Genomic DNA, 22,368 nt, shown 5'->3' on the forward strand with positions numbered 1-22,368 from the left:
CGAACACCACCAGTGTTCTCCAAATAATGCACCGCACGAGGAGGCAGTATGATAAGAGCCACAGGTTCCTGTTCACTCCTCCACCCTGTCGCTATGACAACAGCCAGGATGGGCTACATCCACTGTGGCTGAATTTAGCACAGCTTGAAAAAAAAACCTCGAAAACAAGGGGACGGAGGAGGAAGAAAGAGAAGGAGTGAGAGAGAGGGAGCATGACAGAAAAAGATATGGAGAACGAGGTAAAATATTTGGATGTTGAGGTTTAAAAATATTTTAAAATTTAGTTATATATATGTATATATAAGTACCTGTGACATAGAAACGGATGTCTAGTTCATCTCTGCCCATTAAATTTGATGCAACACAGCGATAGATGCCAGAAATCAATGCTTCGCCAACTTTCAGAACTGCTACAGTCTGTGGAAACACAAAAAACAACTGTTGCATGCAAGCAAGCACGGCTAGAAAGTTTAAGCATTATACGATCTCATCAAGTTGGACATGTTCCTGCATCAACTTCCATTGTTTGTCCAGGAACTACATTCTCATTAAACAATCATAGCTATAACACAATCCCTATTCAAACCCTAACCTTGATGGATAAGAATGTTGTTCAAGCACCTAACATAAGTCCTATGCACAAATGAGTCATTAGTTTGGTTAGTAATGTCGTTCCAAGACCAGCCATGACCAATGATGTTGATCCAGGGACATGTTGGGTAAATTGTGGTAATTACATTTTTCTGAGAACGCAAAGCTCACACAAGGTAATGACATTTCACATAACCTCTAGCCACAAAATGAGTAAGCTTAGGAGTGACCAAAATCCAAAAAATGGTTTCATTCTTATTCTGACAGCTGGTTTGCTTGCTATCGAATTCTATCTGTTTCTTGTAGAAGGAGGTTCTAATATTTATCAAACTGATACTGGTTATGATCCATCCCCAAATGGAAGAGATGGCTTTTAAGCCATTACATCATTATGCCTCCTCATGGGGGTGGGGGAACAGATTCTGACAGCTTGATTGCTCACCATCAGATTCTGTTCCCTTCATGTTTCTTATAGAAGGAGGTTCTATTATTTATCAAATTGATATTGGTTAAGATCCATCCTCAAATGGCATCAACATGGTTCTATACAAAGCCAGGGGAACAGATTCTGACACCTGGGTTGCTCGCCATCAGATTCTTTCCTCTCTTTTCTTATATAAGAAGGTTTTAATATTTATCAAACTGATTAATGTTAAGACCCATCTCCAAGACCCAAACGGGAGAGAATCAACAGATTCAACAGATTCTGCCAGCTGGGTTGCTCACCATTCTATTCCCTCCATGTTTCTTATACAAGGAGGTTCTAATATTTGTTGTTAAACCAATACTGGTTAAGATGCATTCTTAAATTGGATATAATAAACAAATCTGAATACCCTACATCAACATGTCTCTCCATGTTTTTTTTTTAAAAGGAGGTTTTTTAATATTTATCAAACTGATTTGGTTAGGATCTATACCCAAATTGGATTGGATTGGATTCAATTTATTGTCATTGCACATGTAACGTTAGGTACAAGGCAACGAAATGCAATAGAGAAGAAGAATACAGCACAACATGAGGAAAGAAAGGAGAAAAAAAATAATCCTCACACTATGCTCCTGAACGGGAGTACAGTGTGAGAACAGACAAAAAACCTCAGCATAGAGCACAGTCAATACAGGAACACACAACTTGCAAATAGAACCAGATCAACAACTTTGGGGCTGGGGGAACAGATTCTGACAGCTGGATTGCTCGCCATTGTATTCTGTTCCCTTCATGTTTCTTATAGAACAGGTGTCCTCAACTCTGGACCTCAAGATCCGCTTTCCTGCAGAGATTATCTCCATCCTGGATTAAACCTGAAGAACTTGATTAGCTTGTTCAGATGTGTTTGATTAAAGTTGGAGGAAAGTGGATCTCGAGGTCCAGAGTTGAGCACCCCTGTTAAGGAGGTTCAAATATTTATGAAACTGATTTTGGAAAAGATTCATCTTCAAAAGGCATATAATCAACATGTCTCCCCACAGGGCTGGGGAAACAGATTCTGACACCAGGGTTGATCGCCATCAGACTTTTTTTTACACATTTTTCTGATATAAGTAAGTTTAAGAATGTATCAAACTGATACTTGTTAAGACCTATCCACAACTTTTAAGCCACTACATCAACATGCCTCTCCACAGGTGTGGGGAAACTGATTTTGACAGCTGAATTGCTCGCCATCAGATTCTATTCCCTCCATGTTTCTTATAAAAGGAGGTTCTAACAACTGATACCGAAACAAACTTATTTTAATACTCTTTGTTGTTATTTGTTATTTTTGTTCTAGCACCAACAAGGAAGGCGATTCAGGTACATGCATGGGGGATGGAGATGGACTATTCTTGAAATAAATCATTTAATGCTGTTCCAGTAATCAGAGAGGAAGGACACCTGTTTAACAACCTACAGAACTAACTAGAATTGGAACTTAATTGCTGTTATCTAACATTTGGTGGAACTCATAATTCCACAGAACTGAGCGCAGATGCACTCGTGTGAATCCCGGGGGAGTACTTTTGCGTTCTTGTGTGCCCTCTTGTGTATTCATTTCATCTGTCCCCTATGATCAGTCCACCCACTCAAACACTCACCTTATTCTTCCCTTCTAACACTTCCTGTCTGTGGCTGACTGTCAGGATGGGATTGTGGGTGGACGTGACTTCTGTCTTCTCACTGACTGCAGTCCAGGACAAAGGAGGAGGCTTCTCACATCTTAGAGAGAGGAAGACAGAGGACGAGAAAGAGGAAGAGAGAACGACAGCACTCTCAGTTCACAAGTGTCGAAGCAGTGATGTCACAAGAAACAGATGTGTAGCGCAGCTGCGGTCTGAAAGGGGAAGACCGGAATCTTCCGATCCTTGGTCTCTTGGGAATTCATTTTTCACTATAGTCAATTTATGGAATTGTTTCTTTGGGATTTTTTTTAAAATTCATATTCTGTGTGTGTGTGTGTCATTTGTGTCAGGATACGGTGACACTCGTTGGAGTGTTCCGTAATTAGCAGTGTGTGGGGCTTGGATGTGTTCCTTTTCCTGCCGGTAAATCATCCCAGACAAGCTTCCGAAGTTCCAACCTCTCATCCACTTTGCACACTAGCTTCTAGGCATTTATCCCATTATCTTATCCATGCCAATTCTTTAAGGTCTCTAATCTTTGGAGCAAGGTTCTGATGGGCCGTGGTGATGGGTATCTGTTACCCCTCCCTGGCTTTGACGACTCTTTCTGATTGCTCTTCCTATTTGGCTGAGACAGTGAGTGTTCTGTCCTCGTATGTCCCACCCTGATCATGACAACAGCTCTTCTCAAACACAGTCCACTCTCCCACGGCTCTCCGGGAACAGTTACTCGCTCGTTCTCTCATGCACACACATACACACACACACACACATACATAGAGACTTCAAACGCCCATTTGTTTTACCACAAACATCCCCACTCATTCTGCATTCACACACCTTCATCCATGTACTCTGTGTGCCTGCGTACAGTATTATGAACTGACTTCTGTGGGTCATTATGAAATCTACTCTGTTTTATTTTCTAGAAAAGCATCCATTAAGAAACAGTTATAGTCAGCCAATATTTCAGCTACATCTTTGCCAGCAGCTAGGACTTCACGTATGCATTTTTTAGAACCAAACAGACCATATTGTACAAATAATTTCAAGCAAATTTAATGTAAAAACAAATACATTTGATATAAACACATACATTAGATATTAAAAATACATTTTTATCAGTGTTCTTACACATTTGGCAATTATTGAGATTTACCATAAGTAAGTTAGTTGTATAAAATTATTAAATATTAGAATCATATATTACTCAGACAATCTGTATAAAAAGGGACGAATCACATTGGGAGAGACCCGTAGAGTAGAAACAAACACACAAATACTCACACAACACACACAAACACTTGCATACAAACAGGCAGGATCTTTTCTTTCAGCACAAAATAAAGCAACTGTAATACACAGCATCACTGTAAAGTGGAAGAGTTTGACATAAGATGACACACAGGATGACACAGAGCTTTTGTCTTTCATTTACAGCCCATCAGAACTCCTACACAGCAGGCATTCTGGGCCAGGTCCAGTCTGGGAAAAAGAAAAAAAAAAACTGATATCCAAATAGCGAGCCTCGGTTTTCTCTGCCCTCCTTGGCTCACGTCGAGATAGTAGATAGAGGATATTTTCATCATGTACAATCTGAACTCACAGCTTTTGTGGATGTTAGAACTACAACTGATGGTCTGGGCTTTGGAGATGGAGGCTTGTTCATACATCCTTTATAGTACCACTCAAGAACACGAAAAGCAAAGCAGCACCAGGCAGTGTATGGATGGGGATCATGCTCAGAAAGAGGAAGAGCAGAAAAACTGTCTCTGTACAACAACAACAAAGAGGAATAAATTAGAATGTAGTTCCAGGGGTGCAGAGATATCAGCCTCTCCGTCCTGTGTGAGCCCAGCTGTTCTGGATCCTCGTGAGATGGCCTGCTTTTAGTGATGTCTCTGGGGTGGCAGGATAAGGAAGGGCACTGGCAGTTGTAGGGTTATTTGTGAGTGTGGCAGGACAGGTGAGGGGGATTGTGGTGGATCGGTAAAGTGGGGTGGAGGGAGTGTGTGTGTGTGTGTGGTATCAGGGACTCTCAAGAATAGATCAAGCTCCTGAGGAAGCGGACTGTGCCACGTTTGAAGACGGAGGGACAATCACGCTGCTGGGAAGCTGTCTCGCGTCGGGGAGGAAGCCAAACAACGAGAGGAAAAGCGCTCTGATTTTTCACACAGGAAGCCCGTCTGCGCCTCCTGCCTGGCTGAGATAAGAGTGCTGCTGTTCCCATGGCCGAGCTCAAGCCCATCCAGCCGCTATCAGGCTGGCCCAGCCCACAACTCCACTCTCCCTGGGCCTCCTCCACCGCAGCGTCAGGCCAGCCGCACCGGGCTGCTATAAAGAATAAGGGCCTGAGTCAGGGTCCAGCCAGTCAAGACCTCTCAACAGAATCTACATACAATACCTTTCAATGATCAAGCTTTACACAGTGCTTTCATTTTTTTAAATTTTTTTTTTAATCATATATACCTTTTGAAATTTAAGATGAGTATATCTCAATGCAAATGATAAAAAAAATTATATCAGATAGGCAGACCCAGATAGAATCTACAGGCATTTTAGCATAAACGTCCCCAGAAAGAATTTAAACAAGGTAATGTGTTAAACTAAGTGTTACTAAGTGTTAGATATATATTGCTTACTGAAAGCATGAATAATTTAGTTTTTAATCAAATTAGAGCATGACGAGTGTTACATTTCTGAGGATATTTGTTGCCGCAAATTCCATGTGGGTTTGCCATTAGAACTCCAAAGCATTTCTTAAAGGGATAGGTCATCCAAAAATGTTGTTCCAAAATTCTATGCATATCTAAAACCATTAAAAAATATTTTCATCACCAATATTTTTATTTCATCATTTTCATTTATGAAATAAAACAAAATATCAAAAAAAACAAACTTTTGATTTGAACTAGTTTTCTTTTTTTTCTTATTCAAACTGAAGCACTAAAATAACTAAAACTTAATAAAATTAGAAATATTAAAAAACTAGGTAACACAGTATAGGGATCAATTCTCACTATTACCTAGATGCCTATTAGCATGCCTATTATTAACATATTGGCTGTTTATTAGTGCTTATAAAGTATATATTCTGCATGAACATATTCTATATCCCTTATCCTAACCAATACATAAACTTAATTAATAAGCAGCAAATTAGAAGTTTAGAGGCAAAAGTCATTGTTAATGGTTTGTTAACATCGAGAATTGGACCTTCTTAGACCAAATTGGACCAAAACAGTATTAATATTAAGTGAATCATGAAAGAACTTACATTTCTGGATGAACTGTCACTTTAAGATTGCATGAAGGATAGCTGGCACATACAGGGAGTTTGTTGCATTATTTCAGCCAACAAGACTTTTCCTCTCATTGATATTTCATTTTTAGTTCTTTTAGGAAGCACTCAAAGAATAGGCCAAGAAAATATCACCAATATAACATGTCATGAAGGCAGTACAATAAGGGGAAGCCTGACCTAAAAATGGACACATTTTGAGTAGAAATGGCAGTGTCATACTGTAGCGTAACACTTTCAGGGTTTGTGGATTTTAAAAAATCTCGGTTTGTGTGTGTGTGTCTATATGGGAGTAAGTCGGGAACGTATGTGGAAGGGTGTTTCTGTGAGATGAGTAATGCTTGCTCAATTTTTCTCATGAGAACCGTGGATATGTGGTGTGTCAGACATTGAAGAAGGCATGGCAGGATGCGTCTGAGAAATCACAATAATAAACAGCCAGCATTCTGCACAGGAAGTTCATTAAATCATAGTGTTTGATTTAGAAACGAACAAATCAAGCACGGAACTGGCGTCTTTTGAAGTGCTTTTTTCTGCACTTTCAACTCGGGAGTTAAATTCAGTTCTATCAGTGTACCAGGCACACATTCACACACATATACGAACACACACACATGAGCGTCTGCATCCACACAAAAATGAATAGAGACACACACATGAAAGGCCTTCTCAAGCATCTGTTCTACAGGCTAAGAGGAAACCCTGTCTGAACACATGCTGAATTAGACAAAACAGGTCTCTATTCACAAACACATACACACATACATATGTGTGTGTGTATGTCTGTAAATATAGACACGCCTCCACTCATATGTGCATTTATTCTAAAAAAACACATCAAACACACTGTGACCAGGTACAGTGTGAAATAACTGTTTCAGGAGATTACGCAATGATGGAGAGGATATCTAACTTAGTCTAGTGTGGGAAATCCAAACCTAGCAAAACTGCATTGTCTCGCATGTGTTTTTTCACCTGGATCAAAAACTAAATTAAAAGTGACTGAATTTTTGGCCCTAACCCAGTATTCTTCACCGTATCCCTTTCCTCTGTGACTAAAGGGCAATTAGGGGGATTAGTCAGTAATTGGGGAAATGTTTTCAAATTTAGAAAGTTCATTGTAATGCTTTCACTTTGTAACACATGAGAGTGGGAAATAAAATGAGATTTCAGAGCGCTCGCAGAGGCCTGAATAAAACAGAGGGACCATAACCTTCCTAAAACAGGGTCTATGTTATGTGAGTAGGCTACTTTGGCTCACAGTAATAAGGTTCTGTATTTGATCACCATTTCAATGTGCATTCATCACTGCCTTATTTCATATTTGACAAACATTTGTGTGTTTCTGAGTGGATTGTGAACTTACAGGCCTTTTGGAGGACACGGATGCCAGAGCCATTGGATTTGAGGTGGTGGGACACCGTGAGAGGTGCAGTGCAAGGCTTGTCTGCTGCCTCGCTGGACAGTCCCAGATTGCTGAGAGGAAACTGTCTTTTCTCCAATCTGTGGCTTCACTGTGAACAGATTTTGATGAAAGGGAAAAGGCAATGAGGGGATATTGTCATAGTCTTCATTATAAATAATAATAAATGATCAATTATGTGTGTGTGTTTGTAATCTTTTTTTACATTTAATTATAGTTTGTACAACTATCAAATTTCCAAAATGGTTTGATTGAATTTGATAAAACAGTTCTATAACATTAAAAGTAGTGCTGGGCAATGATAAATCACGATTAATCGCATCCAGAATAAAAGCTTTTGGTTATATGTGACCTTGGACCTCAAAACCAGTCATAAGGGTCAATTTTTATTTATTTATTTAGATTTATACATCATCTGAAAGCTGAATAAATAAGCTTTGTTAGGATAGGACAATATTTGGCTGAGATACAACTATTTGAAAATCTGGAATGTGAGGGTATCGAAATATTGAGAAAATCACCTTTAAAGTTGTCCAAATGATGTCCTTAGCAATGCATATTCCTAATCAAATGTCATATTCCTAATCAAATGTCACATTTTGATAAATTTACTAAATATCTTCATGGAACATGATCTTTACTTAATATCCTAATGATTTTTGGCATAAAAGAAAAATCGGTAACACTTTACAATAAGGTGCTATTTGTTAACAGTAGTAAATGCATTAGCTAACATTAGCTAACAATGAACTTTTCAGAAAAGTTTTTCAGCATTTATTAATTCTTGCTAATGTTAGTTCATGTCGATACAGTTATTCATGTTAGTTCATGGTGCATTAACTAATGTTAACAGCGACAACGTTTGATTTTAATAATGTATTAGTTAATCCTAAAATTAACATGAACTAACATTAATAAATGCTGTATTAGTATTGTTCATTGTTAGTTAATTTTAGCTAATGCATTAACTAATTGTTAACAACCAGCACCTTATTGTAAAGTGTTATGGAAAAATCGATAATTTTGACCCATACAATGTATTTTTGGCTATTGCTACAAATATACCTGTGCAACTTAAGACTAGTTTCGTGGTCCAGGGTTAAATATAATATATGTGTGACATATATTATGTACACAAAAACTTTTAATTTGGATGTGATTACACTAATTAAAAGAAAAAACTCTTTATGCTAAGTCTCACCATTTACCACCAACGTGAGTGTGAGGTTCTGATAAAGTCCATACTGCTGGATACCAGTAAGGATGGTGTAGATTCCTGCATCCTCTTCAGCAACATCCCGAATGACCAGAGAAACCCCGTCTACATGGTAACGTGAGCACCGCTCGGCGGCGACCATCCCATCCTTCAACCTAAGCAACGGATTCAGTTATTGAGATTTTTTCCTCTTTAGCCAAATATGTTGCTTCCGTTCACTTTAATGAACATTTAATCAACTACTTAGCAGCTGAACTATGTAATCACAGGAAATTTTACCAGATGACTTCAGGTGCAGGGAAAGCCCTTAGTTTTGGAGTCAGACGGAAAGATTTCTGTCCTGCAGAAGCCTGAACCACAGGGTCATCTCTGTGCTTGAGTCGAATGAAAGGTTGGTCTGGGAACAAACAGACAAGAGAATAAGACAATCAGAAACACAAGTGTGGAAAACTGTGAGATAAAAAGCTGTAAATAGTGAATTAGAATCCATTAGAGGTGGATAAGCAGTTTGGCATGGTATATATCTTATGAATCTGAAATTTACAATCGTTTCAAAGCAAATTTTAACCCAGCAACAAGGTGACTGATTCTGAAACTCACCATAGACAATAACTGTGGTATTTGTTTCTCGCTTGGATGGACCACTTGTTACATGACATTTGTAAAGTCCTCTGTCTGCTTTGCTCAGTCTGGGGATGGTGAGAATGCTGTAGAAGAGCATGTTGCCTCGGCTCCTTGATATGCGTCTGATGATAGTAGCAGATCCATTAGCCTGAAGTAAAAACAAGCAGAGCAAATTCTGTCACAAACATCAGGAAAAAATATAAACAACATGGCTTTCAGATGAAATGAGGTCTACAGAAAATCTGAATATCATTTAATGGCCATTTAAAACACTTAATTAAAGAAGGGAATGCCTCCTTAGGTCACAAACTGTCATTTAAAATGACTCTAGTTGCCAAAAAGAAAAATTTGAGTTTGCTCTTTTAAAGCTCAGGAGGTTAAATGGAGTAAGTTATGATGTTGCATTTAAGTATCTCAGTAATATAAACATGAAAATAGAAGCAAATGAGACATCAAGAAATGTATTTACACACATTCAGTATGTGTACATACAGTACATTTCTATTAATTATTAATTAATTATGTTTATTAGATTATTAGATTAATTAATTCCCTGATCATTTTGAATAATTTAACGAGTTTTGATGGCAGATGGCAGATGATATATTAGCACAATTTGAGATTCATTACTGTCTTTGTCCATTTGCTTTCAATAAAATATTAAACAAGAAAATTCATGATTTTCTTTCTAATGGGTGTTAGTTGTGGAACTAATTAATTTAGTAGTAATGCATCAAGATGAGTTTAAGTCATATTAAAGGGATATTTCTCTCAAAATGTTGTAATCCTTTGCTCACCCTCATGTCGTTCCAAACCTGTATGAGTTTCTTATGTTGAACATAAAAGAAGATATTTTGAAGAATGCTGGTAATCAAACAGTTGATGGTCCCCATTGAATATATAGTATTTCTTTCCTTACTATGGAAGTCAATGGGGGACCAACAACTGTTTGGTTCTTCAAAATATCTTCTTTTGTGTTCAACATAAGAAAAAAACTTATACAGGTTTGGAATGACATGAGGGTGAGTAAATGATGACAATTTAAATTTTTGGATGAACTATTCTTTTAAAAATCCATGTCTATAGATTTCGATAATACCAAATGCAGAATAAAGATATTAGGAATAGCAGTTCATAAATCACAAATACTGTGTAAACCCCACCTTTTGTGGGTACGTCCAGCTAATGGAAACCCTGGCATTCCATTCAGCTGTAACGGTGCAGTTCAGTGCTAACATCTGGCCCTGTAACGTGTGGACCAAACCCGTGCTGTTCAAATACACATCCAGGATTTTATTCACTGCAAAGAGAACAGATGCAATTTTTAAACTTAAATTTAGGTCCCAATTTTTGGTTCACTAAGAAGTTATTCATAGAAACCTCATAGAGACCAAGTGCTTACCTGGTCTGTGAGTCAAGAACTTGTTGCTATATTTGACTCCATTGACGATAGTCTCACAGGAAAATAGTCCAATGTAGAAGAATGTGGGACTACGGATAGTGAAACCTTGCCTGCTGTTCCAGATGATGTTTCTATAATCAGGAGCTAACTGGTGGAAAGGAAACTGAAAATGTAACAAAAAAGATCATTAAAAAACATTAACAGCTACACCACAAGCTTTTGCATTTATTTTAGGTACAACAGAGATTTGTGCTTAGCCTTTGCAAAGCTCTAAAAGATTTCCAATTGTGTGTATTTTAAAAACAAACTTGCACTTTCAGTTTGAATCTCATTTGGCCAGCACACACAAGGGTTCTGATGGGTTCAACAGTGCACCGTCCTTCAGAAATTCTTGGAGAGCGGTGTTATGATTTTGTTTACTTCCATATTTGATGGAGGAAATGTTTACAGGCTTAGATGTGACACTATGGAAGTGTCCTGCCCTTTCTCAGGGGATCAGGTGAATGCTTTCCTCCCAGTGTGAGCTGCTCAAAATCTGCTGGTTTCTAGGAAGCACTACTATATTAGGTAAGGCATTAGATAAGCCCTTTACCCAGGAGCATAACAACTATAGAGTATTTCTTTAGGTATGGTCACTTTTGGCCTTGTGGACTTAAAATAAAAAAATTAAAAACTTTTTAAACACACATTTTCCAATAACAATGACCAACAGTGAACATACAATTCTGTAATTTTTCATGAACATTTCCACTACATTGTCATTTCCGCCACATCTCTAATTATGTATTGTGTAACAGCATTCTGTGGCGGAAATGACAGTGGTGGAAATGATTTAGGAACAAAATACTGGCTAATTGCACAGCTAGCAGTCTGTGTATCCTAAATATACACAATTACATAATATTTTCACACTTTTTGCATAATTTGACAAAATTAGAGCCACAAAAAATTACGATTTTAAGACCAAGCAATTACCTCTACCAATCGACACTGGACTGAACAAACCAGTGCTATTTTTAAAACTATTAAAAATTGTATTCATGAATTTAAATAAAGCTGAAATAAAATTAAATATAACAATAATTTGAAATTTTGTCTTGGCAACGAAACGTAGTAGGTTGAAGTTGAAGCACTATAATTGAAACTAAAACTGACACAAAAAGAAAGTTAAATAGATATTTTAAGCATGAGAAAAGCCCATAACAACATTACTATAGCTTAAACTAAAATTACAATGAAAATGTCAAATATATAATCAAAAGATAAGCAAATTCAAAATCTTAATAAATACTTTTAGTAGTACATACAAATACTAAAATAACACTGGAACTAACACATACTACTTCAACTATCTACTAGTGCCAGTTTCAGCAAAAATAAGATTACTGGGCAAACATCAAATCATTGAATTAATATTTATGAACACTTTTAAAGTAAAAGATTGTGCCCCCCTCACCTTTACCATCTAATCTTAGGTAACCAACTTCTCGCTAACATCCCTCCCTATGTTCAGTGCGTAAGAAGGGAGGGCGAGGATGTGGAAACGTGACTCCAGTCCATCTCCTCACATCCTGTTACTACAGGATATAGACATCGCGGCTAGGCCCTCAGGTCAGCTTCTGGAAGGGCCCCACGGCTACTTTCACAGCTTCAGCGAGAGCCTATGTATTGTTCCCTACGCGAAAGGTGCAAGATTAAAGATACACTCCTAAGTGCAAAATCCTCTCAGGAAAAAAACACTCTACCAGTATGTGACAGTCCAAATTTGAGAAGGGTGGAGAAAGCTCGTATTTATAGCACGTTTACCTTTTGAATATCTGTGCGCAGGGTTGGCAGGACATAAACAGAGCAAACAGAAATTAAATGTGGTGCTTTTTTGAGCAAGGAGGGAGGATAGGGATGTCATATCACTAGCATATTCTAAAACAGTTTCCATCCTGCATGCGCGGAGCCAAAGGCAGCGCGACGGGAACTGGTCAACTTGTTCTTTTCCGTTTCCTCTTCTCATCTGAAATTCATCCTGAAATGCTTAAGTCCTTTTTTAAACCCTCTCGAGACTTTTGTTGCCATATTTGGACTCAGCCTGTCTCCAGAGATATAGTAGTGTATCTATATCATAAATGCACAGCCAGCCATCTTTTTAGCTTCATTCCTCAAATCTGTGTCTGTGCCACCAGCTGTGGAAGACATCAGTCTGCGTGAGGTGGTCTCGGCGTCATCTTCTTGGCTTTGTGCAGTGTCAACAAGACAAGGAAGTTGTGGGCGCCGCTCACTCTGAGCATCGTCTTAAAGTATCCATGTCATGCTGAGCCAAAAAGACTTCTGTACATCCCCTCCACATGCCCTCATGAACACACACACATCCGAACTGGCACGAAGAGACGCACACTTGCCCTTATAACCTGGGGTGATTGTTAGATAAGTACAGGGAGAGTTTGTGAATGAGAGTGAGAGGATGCACTCCATGTATGGCAGTGGAAGCCATAGATAAGAGTAGGGATTGGCACGAATAGCTGAGTACAGAAGTACTTGGCACTAATGATCGGTCTTTTTCTGATTATTTGCAATAACGATTCATCACACGTCAGTTTGCTCCAACATCGACTTTCAGTCCAGTGCAACAACAGCGTTAAAATGCTTAGAAAGCACACACACCGCAATGCGTTTACTGTAGCGACTGCACACATGCACACAGATAGTGCATGCACACACAAACTGTAGACGTGCATTCTTCCTTTCAAACAGCCAAACAGAGCTGAATGTAATAGAACACAAGGTCTTTAGAGAGGATCTTGTAAAATTACGATTTTAACACCATTACAAACGTGATGCAAGTCAAAACGCTTTTTAAAGTAATTACGAGCTGTGTCGCAAATGATACACTATGCACTTATCCACTGTGTAGTGAATGAATTACATAAGGTTATTTTGTCATTCATAATCGTAGTCTGTTAACTCCTCCCCCCCCTGATGCGTAATTAAAGCTGCGATGGTACATGAAGGGTCCAACTTTCCACACTTAATTTTTTGGTTATTTAAGTGATTTATCTGGGTATTTAAAATGCACTTTTTCTTTTTGGAGTTTTGTGAACACACTACTCGCACTAGAACGGCATAGATTAGTGTACAAGTATGCAAATTGGGACGAACCTACGGTAATCAGAATTAAGTGCAGCAAGATGTATTTTATGAGGAGGTTTATTTGAGTTCATTATATAGTGTTTACATGATGAAACATGATACTTTAAGTTTAGAGTTCGCCGTTTTTATATTTTTTATATTTTTATAACAGAGATGTTAGAAAATAAGTCTTTTGAACACTCAAACAGACATAATTAATAAAAACACTCATCCTTAGACATAGGGAGTTTGTCTCAAAACAACCAGACAAAGCATCGTAAAGTAACAAGTCATGAATACCCCTTTCAAAATAATAGATCTAGTTCTCTGAACGGCCCCACCCACTGTCAAAATCTTATTGGTTCTTTTTCCAGAATTAACATCAAATATCTTCTGAATGGCTGGGATTATTTCACATTTTATGTTAATATCTGAAAGACAGATTAAAAAGCCTATGTTTATGAGATAACTGAAAAGGCCAAGAAGACTGACAATGTGTTTTAACCAGAAATTCATGAAAGTTCTGTTCTAAAGAGCAATGAGTTTTAATGAGTTTCCAGTTCTCTGGATGGCTCCGCCCACTGCCCTCATTGGTCTATAATTCTGCAAATTAAACATCAAACATGTTCTGATTGGCTGAGGCTGTCTCACATGTCATGTTCAAAGAAACAGATTTCCTGTTCCTGGAAAGAGGCAAAGTTGATGCGTCTTATGAAATGATCTGTTTGACTCACAGCTGAGACACTCACCTTGACCAACAAGACTTTGGCATCCGGGTTTGTGACTCTGCAGGGGAAGACCAACGGCTCTCCCTCCTTCATGTACACCACATCTGGGATCGCCGACTGCACTTTTACAAACGGCCGCTGGCTATCTGAAACGCCAATGCTGAGGTCAGTAACAAACAGACACTGCATACAAACAGTAGATGCTGACAACAATCTAGAGTCAGCAACAAATACACAGAGAATGCTCGCTTGTTATCAAACGCTCTCTCTCTGTTGTTTTCTCGGTTGCACTTTTGCCCCAGTTGCAATATTCTTGTGGCAATGAAAGGCTTTGGGTGTTGCTCGCCCCATTGTTCGAAGCTCTGGTGTTATTAAAGGAACGGGAAAAAAATCTCTGAACATTTTAACAAAAGTACCCCAAGGACTGCTGGATGCTTCCTTGTCGTGCTTTGATTTAAAATAAAGGACGAAGGGTGAGGCTAAATGGACATGGCTGCAAGAGCGATTGATGGTCCTCAGGGGCCTTGTTGGCTAACCAGGGGCTGCACCTAGTGACCTGGGGCACCTCTTAGCCTTCCTTAATGCCTGACCAGGGAGGATCCGAGTCTCTTCTGCCCCGTCATGCCCTCAAGGTGCCCACTCCCATGTACAGACACGCATCCCAACAAACATACACAAGGAGACATCGCATCCTCTATCCTCGTCTCCAAGTTGCCCCTCCCCCCAGAGCAGCACAGGATACGGACGGCCAGGCTGAGGGAGCTAGATAAGGCTGGGTACCCTGGGAAAGGCTGCCCAAGAGCTGAGCCTTTCAACAGCTGGGGCTATTTCTGTGCCCTCGAGGTAGCACGTAAATGAAAGTTATCATTTAAATTTAGCTAGAAGTGAGAGAGGACAGCCTACAGTGAGAGCAAAAACAAAAAATGCCAGTGCGAAACCATGCCAGACACTCAATTAGTCGGATGTGTTGCCTCGAGAGAAAAATGGTGTTTAGGTATTATTTGCTTCCTGAGGCTTCCTGTTTAGCCTTAAGCAACAGAAATGGTCAGTGAGATGGCCAAGCTATTAAACGAAGGCCAGTGTCGTGACAAATTGGGTCCTCCCGGGAAATCGTGTCTCCACTAGGATCTCAAGTGATCCCAGCATTTAATGGGTACTCTCTTTAGCGCCTCATTACAATTCCTACAAAATCACTTTATGTTGTTTAAACTTTGTTTTAAGGCCCATTCACACCAACAACGATGACTGTCAGTGTCAACAGCAATGGGCGATAACATTCTTTTTAGTTTTAACATTCCGCTTTAAATGCTCAAGCTTTTTAAAAGTTGAGTCAATTTTGATTGGCTGCCAGTGTTTTTATCCTTCAACAGCTGGAAAAAAAAAGCCATTTCGAAAGTGATTCCAACAACATTGTTTCTATGTCATTACCATTAGAGAATTAGAATGATAATTAAACTTTATAATGAACTTTATCGTTATAGTTATCATCGTTGGCGTTCATAGGTCTTTAGTTAGCTAAGATATTAGCATGGCATACAGATGCCCAATTAACCTGATAGCTTAGCTTGTACACCATGCATTGCACTTACCCTACTCTTGTCCAATCTTTAATGTAATAACGTGTTAAATTAAGTGTTAAATGTCCAAATATTTCAGTTTCAAAGAGATTCATTTTTTATTATTGTTTATTATTTTTGTCTTCTCTAGTTTGCTTCCTAATTTAGTTGTCAAATAAACCTAACATTTTATATGACAAATAGTGTTGACTCTTAGGAGAATTGCTTTTATTCCTCTTTTGCTTTTGATAAAAGTGTCAGATAAATGTAAATGTAATGCATTATTAATTAACAGTTTATCAAAGAAATTAAAATATCTTCAGTTTATTTTATTATGTACTATATAGTAAGCAGTTATATACATATTTTAAAGTAATATCCTTTGTGTTTAATTGGTATACCTATTAAATGATAGTTGGAAACCTGATGGAGACATAATTTCAAGGATTAAGGAAGTACCCAATTTATCACATTGCTGGAAAGAGAGGGTTCCAGCGTTCACCTGAAGCGTCTTACCTGTGATGTAGACGTACACAGAGGCCTGTTTGCGCTGCTTTTGGCGGTACCTGCAGCGGTAAGAGCCAGTGTGTTGAGCTAAAGCAGGACTGAGCGTCAGGCGGCTGCAGTACTGGTTATTTTTCTTCCCGCATCGAGTCTCTTCTATCTGGGTGCCGTGGTAGACTTTTGGAACGTCTGATGGCAAAACCCAATGGAGCTCCCACCGTCCCCTGAAACATCAAGTTTGGATTATACAAGGAACTTTATACCTAATGGTCCAAGTACATCATCTCAGTAATCAACATATAATGGAGTCCAAAAGTTTGGCACCACTTAGGAGAAAGTTTCTATTTTGTATTTTACTAAGTTTTACTAGCATAGAATGTGAAGTCAGATCAGTCGACATGATTTATAGTTGACTTATGATTTGTTTTTTTCTTTAATGACAGCATCACGCAAAATGCATAAAAGCTGATGATCAAGTTCTCCAGGATGATTTGAAAGACTTTTGTGCATATGAACTTTTGACCTTTTGTCAAATTTGATTATTGTTAGTGACCTATAAATAGTGCACAATATTAAATATTTCAGTCATTTAAATGCCCAAAGCGTTCTGTTTATTTCAAGGTTTAAATCAAATTACGTATCCCAGATCTTCAGTGTGCTCTTAAGATTTTGACCCCACTCAATTCTCATCTTTAATGTTTGCATTTTATAATCTCTCACTCCAAAATTCTACCTTCCTTCCTCCTGACCAAAATCTGTATCACCTCTGTTAATCATAAAGCCATACTTGACTCATCCAAAACTTCAGGATCCATTTTTAACCACTTCCTCCTCCTTTAACTATAAGATTTATCCTACTTTAACCATGACATATCACTCACCTGCAGTTTAGCTGAAGTGTCTGATTTCTCTCTATAATAAGCTGCTTTTCAGTAACATCCAACACTGGAGAACTGAACCTCCCTTTTGTGTCTGTATCTTTCAGATAGAAAACAGAAAGGCATGTTAGAGGTTGCTGAAGTGAAGGTTTACAGAGTGACACTGACCACATTTAGGTCACAAGAGTCCATGTAGAACTTACATAAAATAGGACTATGCCATCTAAAGCTATAGAAACATACAGTTCCTGCTAATACTGATAGAGCTATATTTTAGGTGCTTCCAGGCACAGTACAATTATTTTCAAGGTTGTTATTGAAGGTCAATTGAGTATTGTTCGGAGACACTGTAGTGTATTGTGTGAGATATAACTCAGGAGAATATATATATATATATATATATATATATAATACTTGAGAATCTTTACAAGGCAATGTTTATAGAATAAATAAAGGAGATTCATTGAATAAAAATCATCAGAAAACATCACATTAATGTGGTGTTTAAAAACATTTTTAATAATAATATTAATAATAATAATGATAAAAACGAAATATAATCTATTCTTTTAGATTTTCTTCTTTTTTACTGTTGGTAAATAAGAACATAAATAAAATAAACTTAATGTCAGCTGTAGATTAAGTTCAAAATATCATCAAAATCATTTTGTGACATACAATTCTGTATATATTAGTCTAGAATAATTGTATTTTTCAACTTTGCATATAGATAATATTTTCTTGTTATGGTTTTGTAGCCTAATATAGCCTATGTAGCTACACAAATGCATGCATACATTTAATTGTATTAATCTGATTAATTAGACAGCAGGCACAACGGAACATAAATCGAATTTAGTATTTTGTACTGAATAACAGGCCTATAAAAATGATTTACCATATCCGCGTTATGCTGTGACATTAATAGCCTATTTAATATGCAGAATCACATGTAGCCTATTGTAAGCACAAATACACTAAATCAAAATTAGTGTTCGCATACTCAAGCTTTCATCTCTTTTTGCCGTTTAGAAAAAAAAAACACTTAAAGTGGCACATAATTCAATATGATTTTAAACATCTCGTCTCCAAGCAGACGTGTCTAAACAACACGAACAGCTCTCACCATTGTTTATTGCTTAAAAAAAAACTTCAGCATAATTTCCTTTCCATTATTCACAAGCTATGCGCAGGCCATGTGGCGTCTATACATTAAAATGGTATTGTAGTCCCGCATGGGGTTCAAACAGGCTCGTTATCAGCCGGTCCACACGCTGAGGTTCCGTTCCAGAAACCCTCAAGAGCGCCTGCCACTAATGACGGCACAAAAACCTGCCAAATTCAACAAACCTTACACGTTATATTTGAATAAACGCGAATGAACCAGAGCAAATAAGGCTGAAGTTTACACGAACAGGTTCTTAATAAAAAAAGTAGAACATAAAAAACACTGAATGGTTGTTGCATGCACTTAAAAATGATTTTTATTTTAGTTATACTTCTGTTGGAAACGACTTTATCAACACTACGCATTTACGTCATTTTTGGCTTTTTTGTGTGACAACTTAAATATCACAAGAAGAAAAAAATGCATCAATAGCCTATCTAAAGACTGATTCAAAAAAATGTTAGTAGCCAGCTAAAACAGCACCCACTGGGAAACTAAATAGGCTACTGAAAATTTTCGTTATTTAAATAGATTATTAAAAAAATAGTCTTGTACGTGCTATTCTAAACGGTTAAAAGTAGCCTAAGTAAAGGAAACATTTTTAAGTTCTACAAAGGAATTTTATTCTTTGCTTAACTTTAAGTGCTTAAATTTATTGATCACAAAAAATAATAAAGCCCATTCATAAACTATAGAAGGAAACCCTTTTTTGATAAGAAGGTTCTGAACTCTTAAGGTGCTGCAAACTAGAACTTTAATTTTTACAAGAATAAGCTAAACGGAAATGCAATTATTATTAGGCTATAATTATTTCATATGCATTATTATTTATGTATTTTTAAATAGTGAATAATTTTTGTTCATTTGAATTGGTTTTATTAGCCTAGTGCATTTTGTTTGTAGCACTTTAGGAATCTTTCTAAAATCCAATAGCCTGATTAATTTTACAAAATCATTTTTCCGGCCTATTATGCGCACGCAGATGGGACATATGCTTAAAACACATGTTTGGCCATTAATCAATTTCAGTTTTCCATCCTGTGATGTGAGTGGTGAATTGTTGACCAATAAAGCACTAATAATCACGCAGTGCGGACAGTACATCGCTTCACCCCCTGCTTCCTCCCCTTGGGTCTGTTTTAGCTATAACACCCTGATTAGCGCTGGTTCCTGCCTCACGGTGGTCATGACCCCGAAGTCATTTATATTAGAACTTCCATTTCACAAAGTCATCAGGCTCAGGAAATAACGCCCTCTCTGATTCAACCAGGGCCAAACATTAAAGACGGATGCCAAGTAACAGCAGAAAGGTCTCTACTATCAAAACAACTTGTCCTACTATGGCAGGCCAACTAGCATTCATCTCTTAAAACTAACTAATGTTTGTTTTTATATTAGTAGCCTACATATTTTTTATTATTAATAAACGATTATATTGGTAAATTATTGTATCCCTATAATTGTATCGTGTACATATGTGTTTAGTCTATTGTGCACATAACTTATTTTGTCTGTTTTGATTTTTTATATGCATTTTTTTTAACGCTCATTCTGGTTTCCATTTCACTTGTTCATTCAATACTATTTACCATTCCAATCAAAATACAAACAACTACTTTTTTCTGTAAAGGTGTAAAAGGTTTTAAATCAAACTTTATAGGGATGTGAATTTCAGCTATCAACTATTCTTTTCAGACAAGTCGTTTGGACAATTGTGACTAATTGTATACATAGTCTAGTTGGATTCAGTTATATTAATAAAAACGAAAATGCTACCACTAGTTCGTTTTAAATTATAAATGTAAATGTTAAATAGGCTTGCCATAGTCTTGGAAAAACAAATTGTAGCACATCTGATTCAGCGCGTAATTTTGCGGGTTTTTTGTTGTTTTGTTATTTTGCAGTAGCCTACTCATTATTACCAACTGGGCATGAATACAAAGAAAATAAATAAAGTCTCCTCATTATGAAATGCAAATGATGCGCTGTGACCAAGGACTGCCACACTCGCATCCTCAAGCGTTCCCAAAATGCGTATGAAACCGTGCGTATTTGAAAAAATAAATGTAGCCTATGGCTTAAATTTTTAATATGAATAAGAATGAAAACTGATATTCTATGATAAAAGTAAAGTTCATTAAACTTACCTTTAGTCAGAACACGCCCTGACAATCCAAATATCATCACAAATAATATATCGAACATTCTCTTGGTCTTGATTGAGGTCCTTTGCTTGGATATGAACACCTATGAAGAAACACTGCAGATCCAATACTCCAGAGAATCAATTCAGCTTACTACACCAAACTCCTCAAACCCTGCTTTCATATGGACTACAATCAACTTCGGTATCGTCCGGAGTATATGAACTCTTGAAACAGGAGGACCACGCATGAATTCCAGTTAAACTCTTGCCCATTATGACCGCGGGCTGGGATTTATTCATTTCCCACTGCCACCGGAGACACACCCATCCCGCGCGACTGACGTGACCTACAAGGGCCCGATGTACTGCACCGCTCCTGAGTCTCTCCTCCACTTCATTAATCAAATCAGAAATAAACAAGCTTATTGCTGTAAATCCAGCGCTGTCTGATGTTATCCCACCCTTGCAATCCTTAAAAGAGGAGAGTAAATCCATGAGGAGAAACAACTGAGGTTTCTTTCAGAGAGACTAGGAGTGAGGAAAAAGAGATAGTAGTGAAGATCAACGGAAATTTGGGTTATGCTGCTTGCACATTAACAATGCACAATATAGGCAGTTAATGCAAACGAACAGAAAAGTAATTAATAGAAAATAACATAGGACATTTGCATTAAGATACCACTCTTTCCGTTATATCTTTCTTTTAAGTATCAACTTTGTCTCAGATGTTTCTCCTAAAATTCCTCAGGTGAAATAAAAATGGACACAAATGAGACAATTGTCAATTGAAAGAATTTAATGAGAATTTTTGAAATCTCTCATTTTAATTCAAATAAAAAATTTGAGCCTAGTTTGAGACTTGAGAAAATCTCAGGGGCAGGTGAGAGTGAGATTAATTCAATATTCTTCTCAAAAGAAAAAGCTATTGAAAGAGAGAGAGAAAAAACTCAATTTGAACATTTAACCTTATCTGTCTAGGAGAAACAACTGACTCGTTTGTTTTCATTCCTCTAAAAGCATATTATATACATTAACCATGATTATAGTCACATTAAATAAGAAAAAAAACCAGTAAGAAACACTTAGGCATGATTGACACTTCATTGAAACATGCAATATAAAAACAGATCACAGAGTGGAAGTAATGTAGCACCTCTTTTTAATATAATTCTATTTTTCATATATCTAATATAAAGTATCAACATTTGCTCAGTTTTGACATTTACATCTGGTTTTTCAGGTATACATATCATAATGTGTGCGTAACTAAAGAAGTACTGAGTAAGATGTAATGTCAAATCACGACCAGTAGAGAGAGTCTTAGGGGCTGCTGCTGCTCTCGCCCAATAAAGGAGAAGCCAATAATCTTTTGTGAAAACAAAAACCCTACAAAAACATACAAAACAGTAACAATAATGACTAAAATTCATGTTGGTCATCATTTCTGACATGCAATCAGTTTCACAGTTGGACATATTTGAAAAGGACCATGAAGTGGAGGGCTTATATCATTCTTAAACAATGAAAAAAATCAAAATGATTCCATTAACATGAATAAATGAATGAAAACTAATATTTAGCCACTGTATGCAAATAACACAAATCTTA

At 37.4% G+C, this 22,368-nt stretch overlaps 1 protein-coding gene across 3 annotated transcripts in view; it reads right to left on the minus strand.

Annotated features, from left to right (window-relative positions):
• Window positions 1-21,026, minus strand: part of LOC306863093 (vascular endothelial growth factor receptor 1-like) — a 35,933-nt gene extending 14,907 nt beyond the window's left edge. For 2 of the 3 annotated variants that reach the window (XM_079406267.1, XM_079406266.1), the window contains exons 1-12: window positions 20,762-21,026; window positions 17,450-17,546; window positions 16,581-16,792; window positions 14,530-14,654; window positions 10,661-10,823; window positions 10,422-10,558; window positions 9,235-9,406; window positions 8,914-9,031; window positions 8,620-8,789; window positions 7,362-7,509; window positions 2,671-2,791; window positions 309-417 (exon numbers count right to left, since the gene is read on the minus strand). In XM_079406267.1, coding sequence (XP_079262393.1) covers window positions 309-417; window positions 2,671-2,791; window positions 7,362-7,509; window positions 8,620-8,789; window positions 8,914-9,031; window positions 9,235-9,406; window positions 10,422-10,558; window positions 10,661-10,823; window positions 14,530-14,654; window positions 16,581-16,792; window positions 17,450-17,546; window positions 20,762-20,819 — 1,630 coding nt within the window. In that variant the 5' untranslated portion in view covers window positions 20,820-21,026. Of the gene's footprint in view, window positions 1-308; window positions 418-2,670; window positions 2,792-7,361; window positions 7,510-8,619; window positions 8,790-8,913; window positions 9,032-9,234; window positions 9,407-10,421; window positions 10,559-10,660; window positions 10,824-12,116; window positions 12,211-14,529; window positions 14,655-16,580; window positions 16,793-17,449; window positions 17,547-20,761 lie in introns of those variants that run through there. The other variant, XM_079406268.1, reaches the window with a different exon arrangement.
• Window positions 21,027-22,368: the final 1,342 nt, after the last annotated feature.

This window comes from Barbus barbus, assembly GCF_936440315.1.
Source record: "Barbus barbus genome assembly, chromosome: 44".
Taxonomy (NCBI): domain Eukaryota; kingdom Metazoa; phylum Chordata; class Actinopteri; order Cypriniformes; family Cyprinidae; genus Barbus; species Barbus barbus.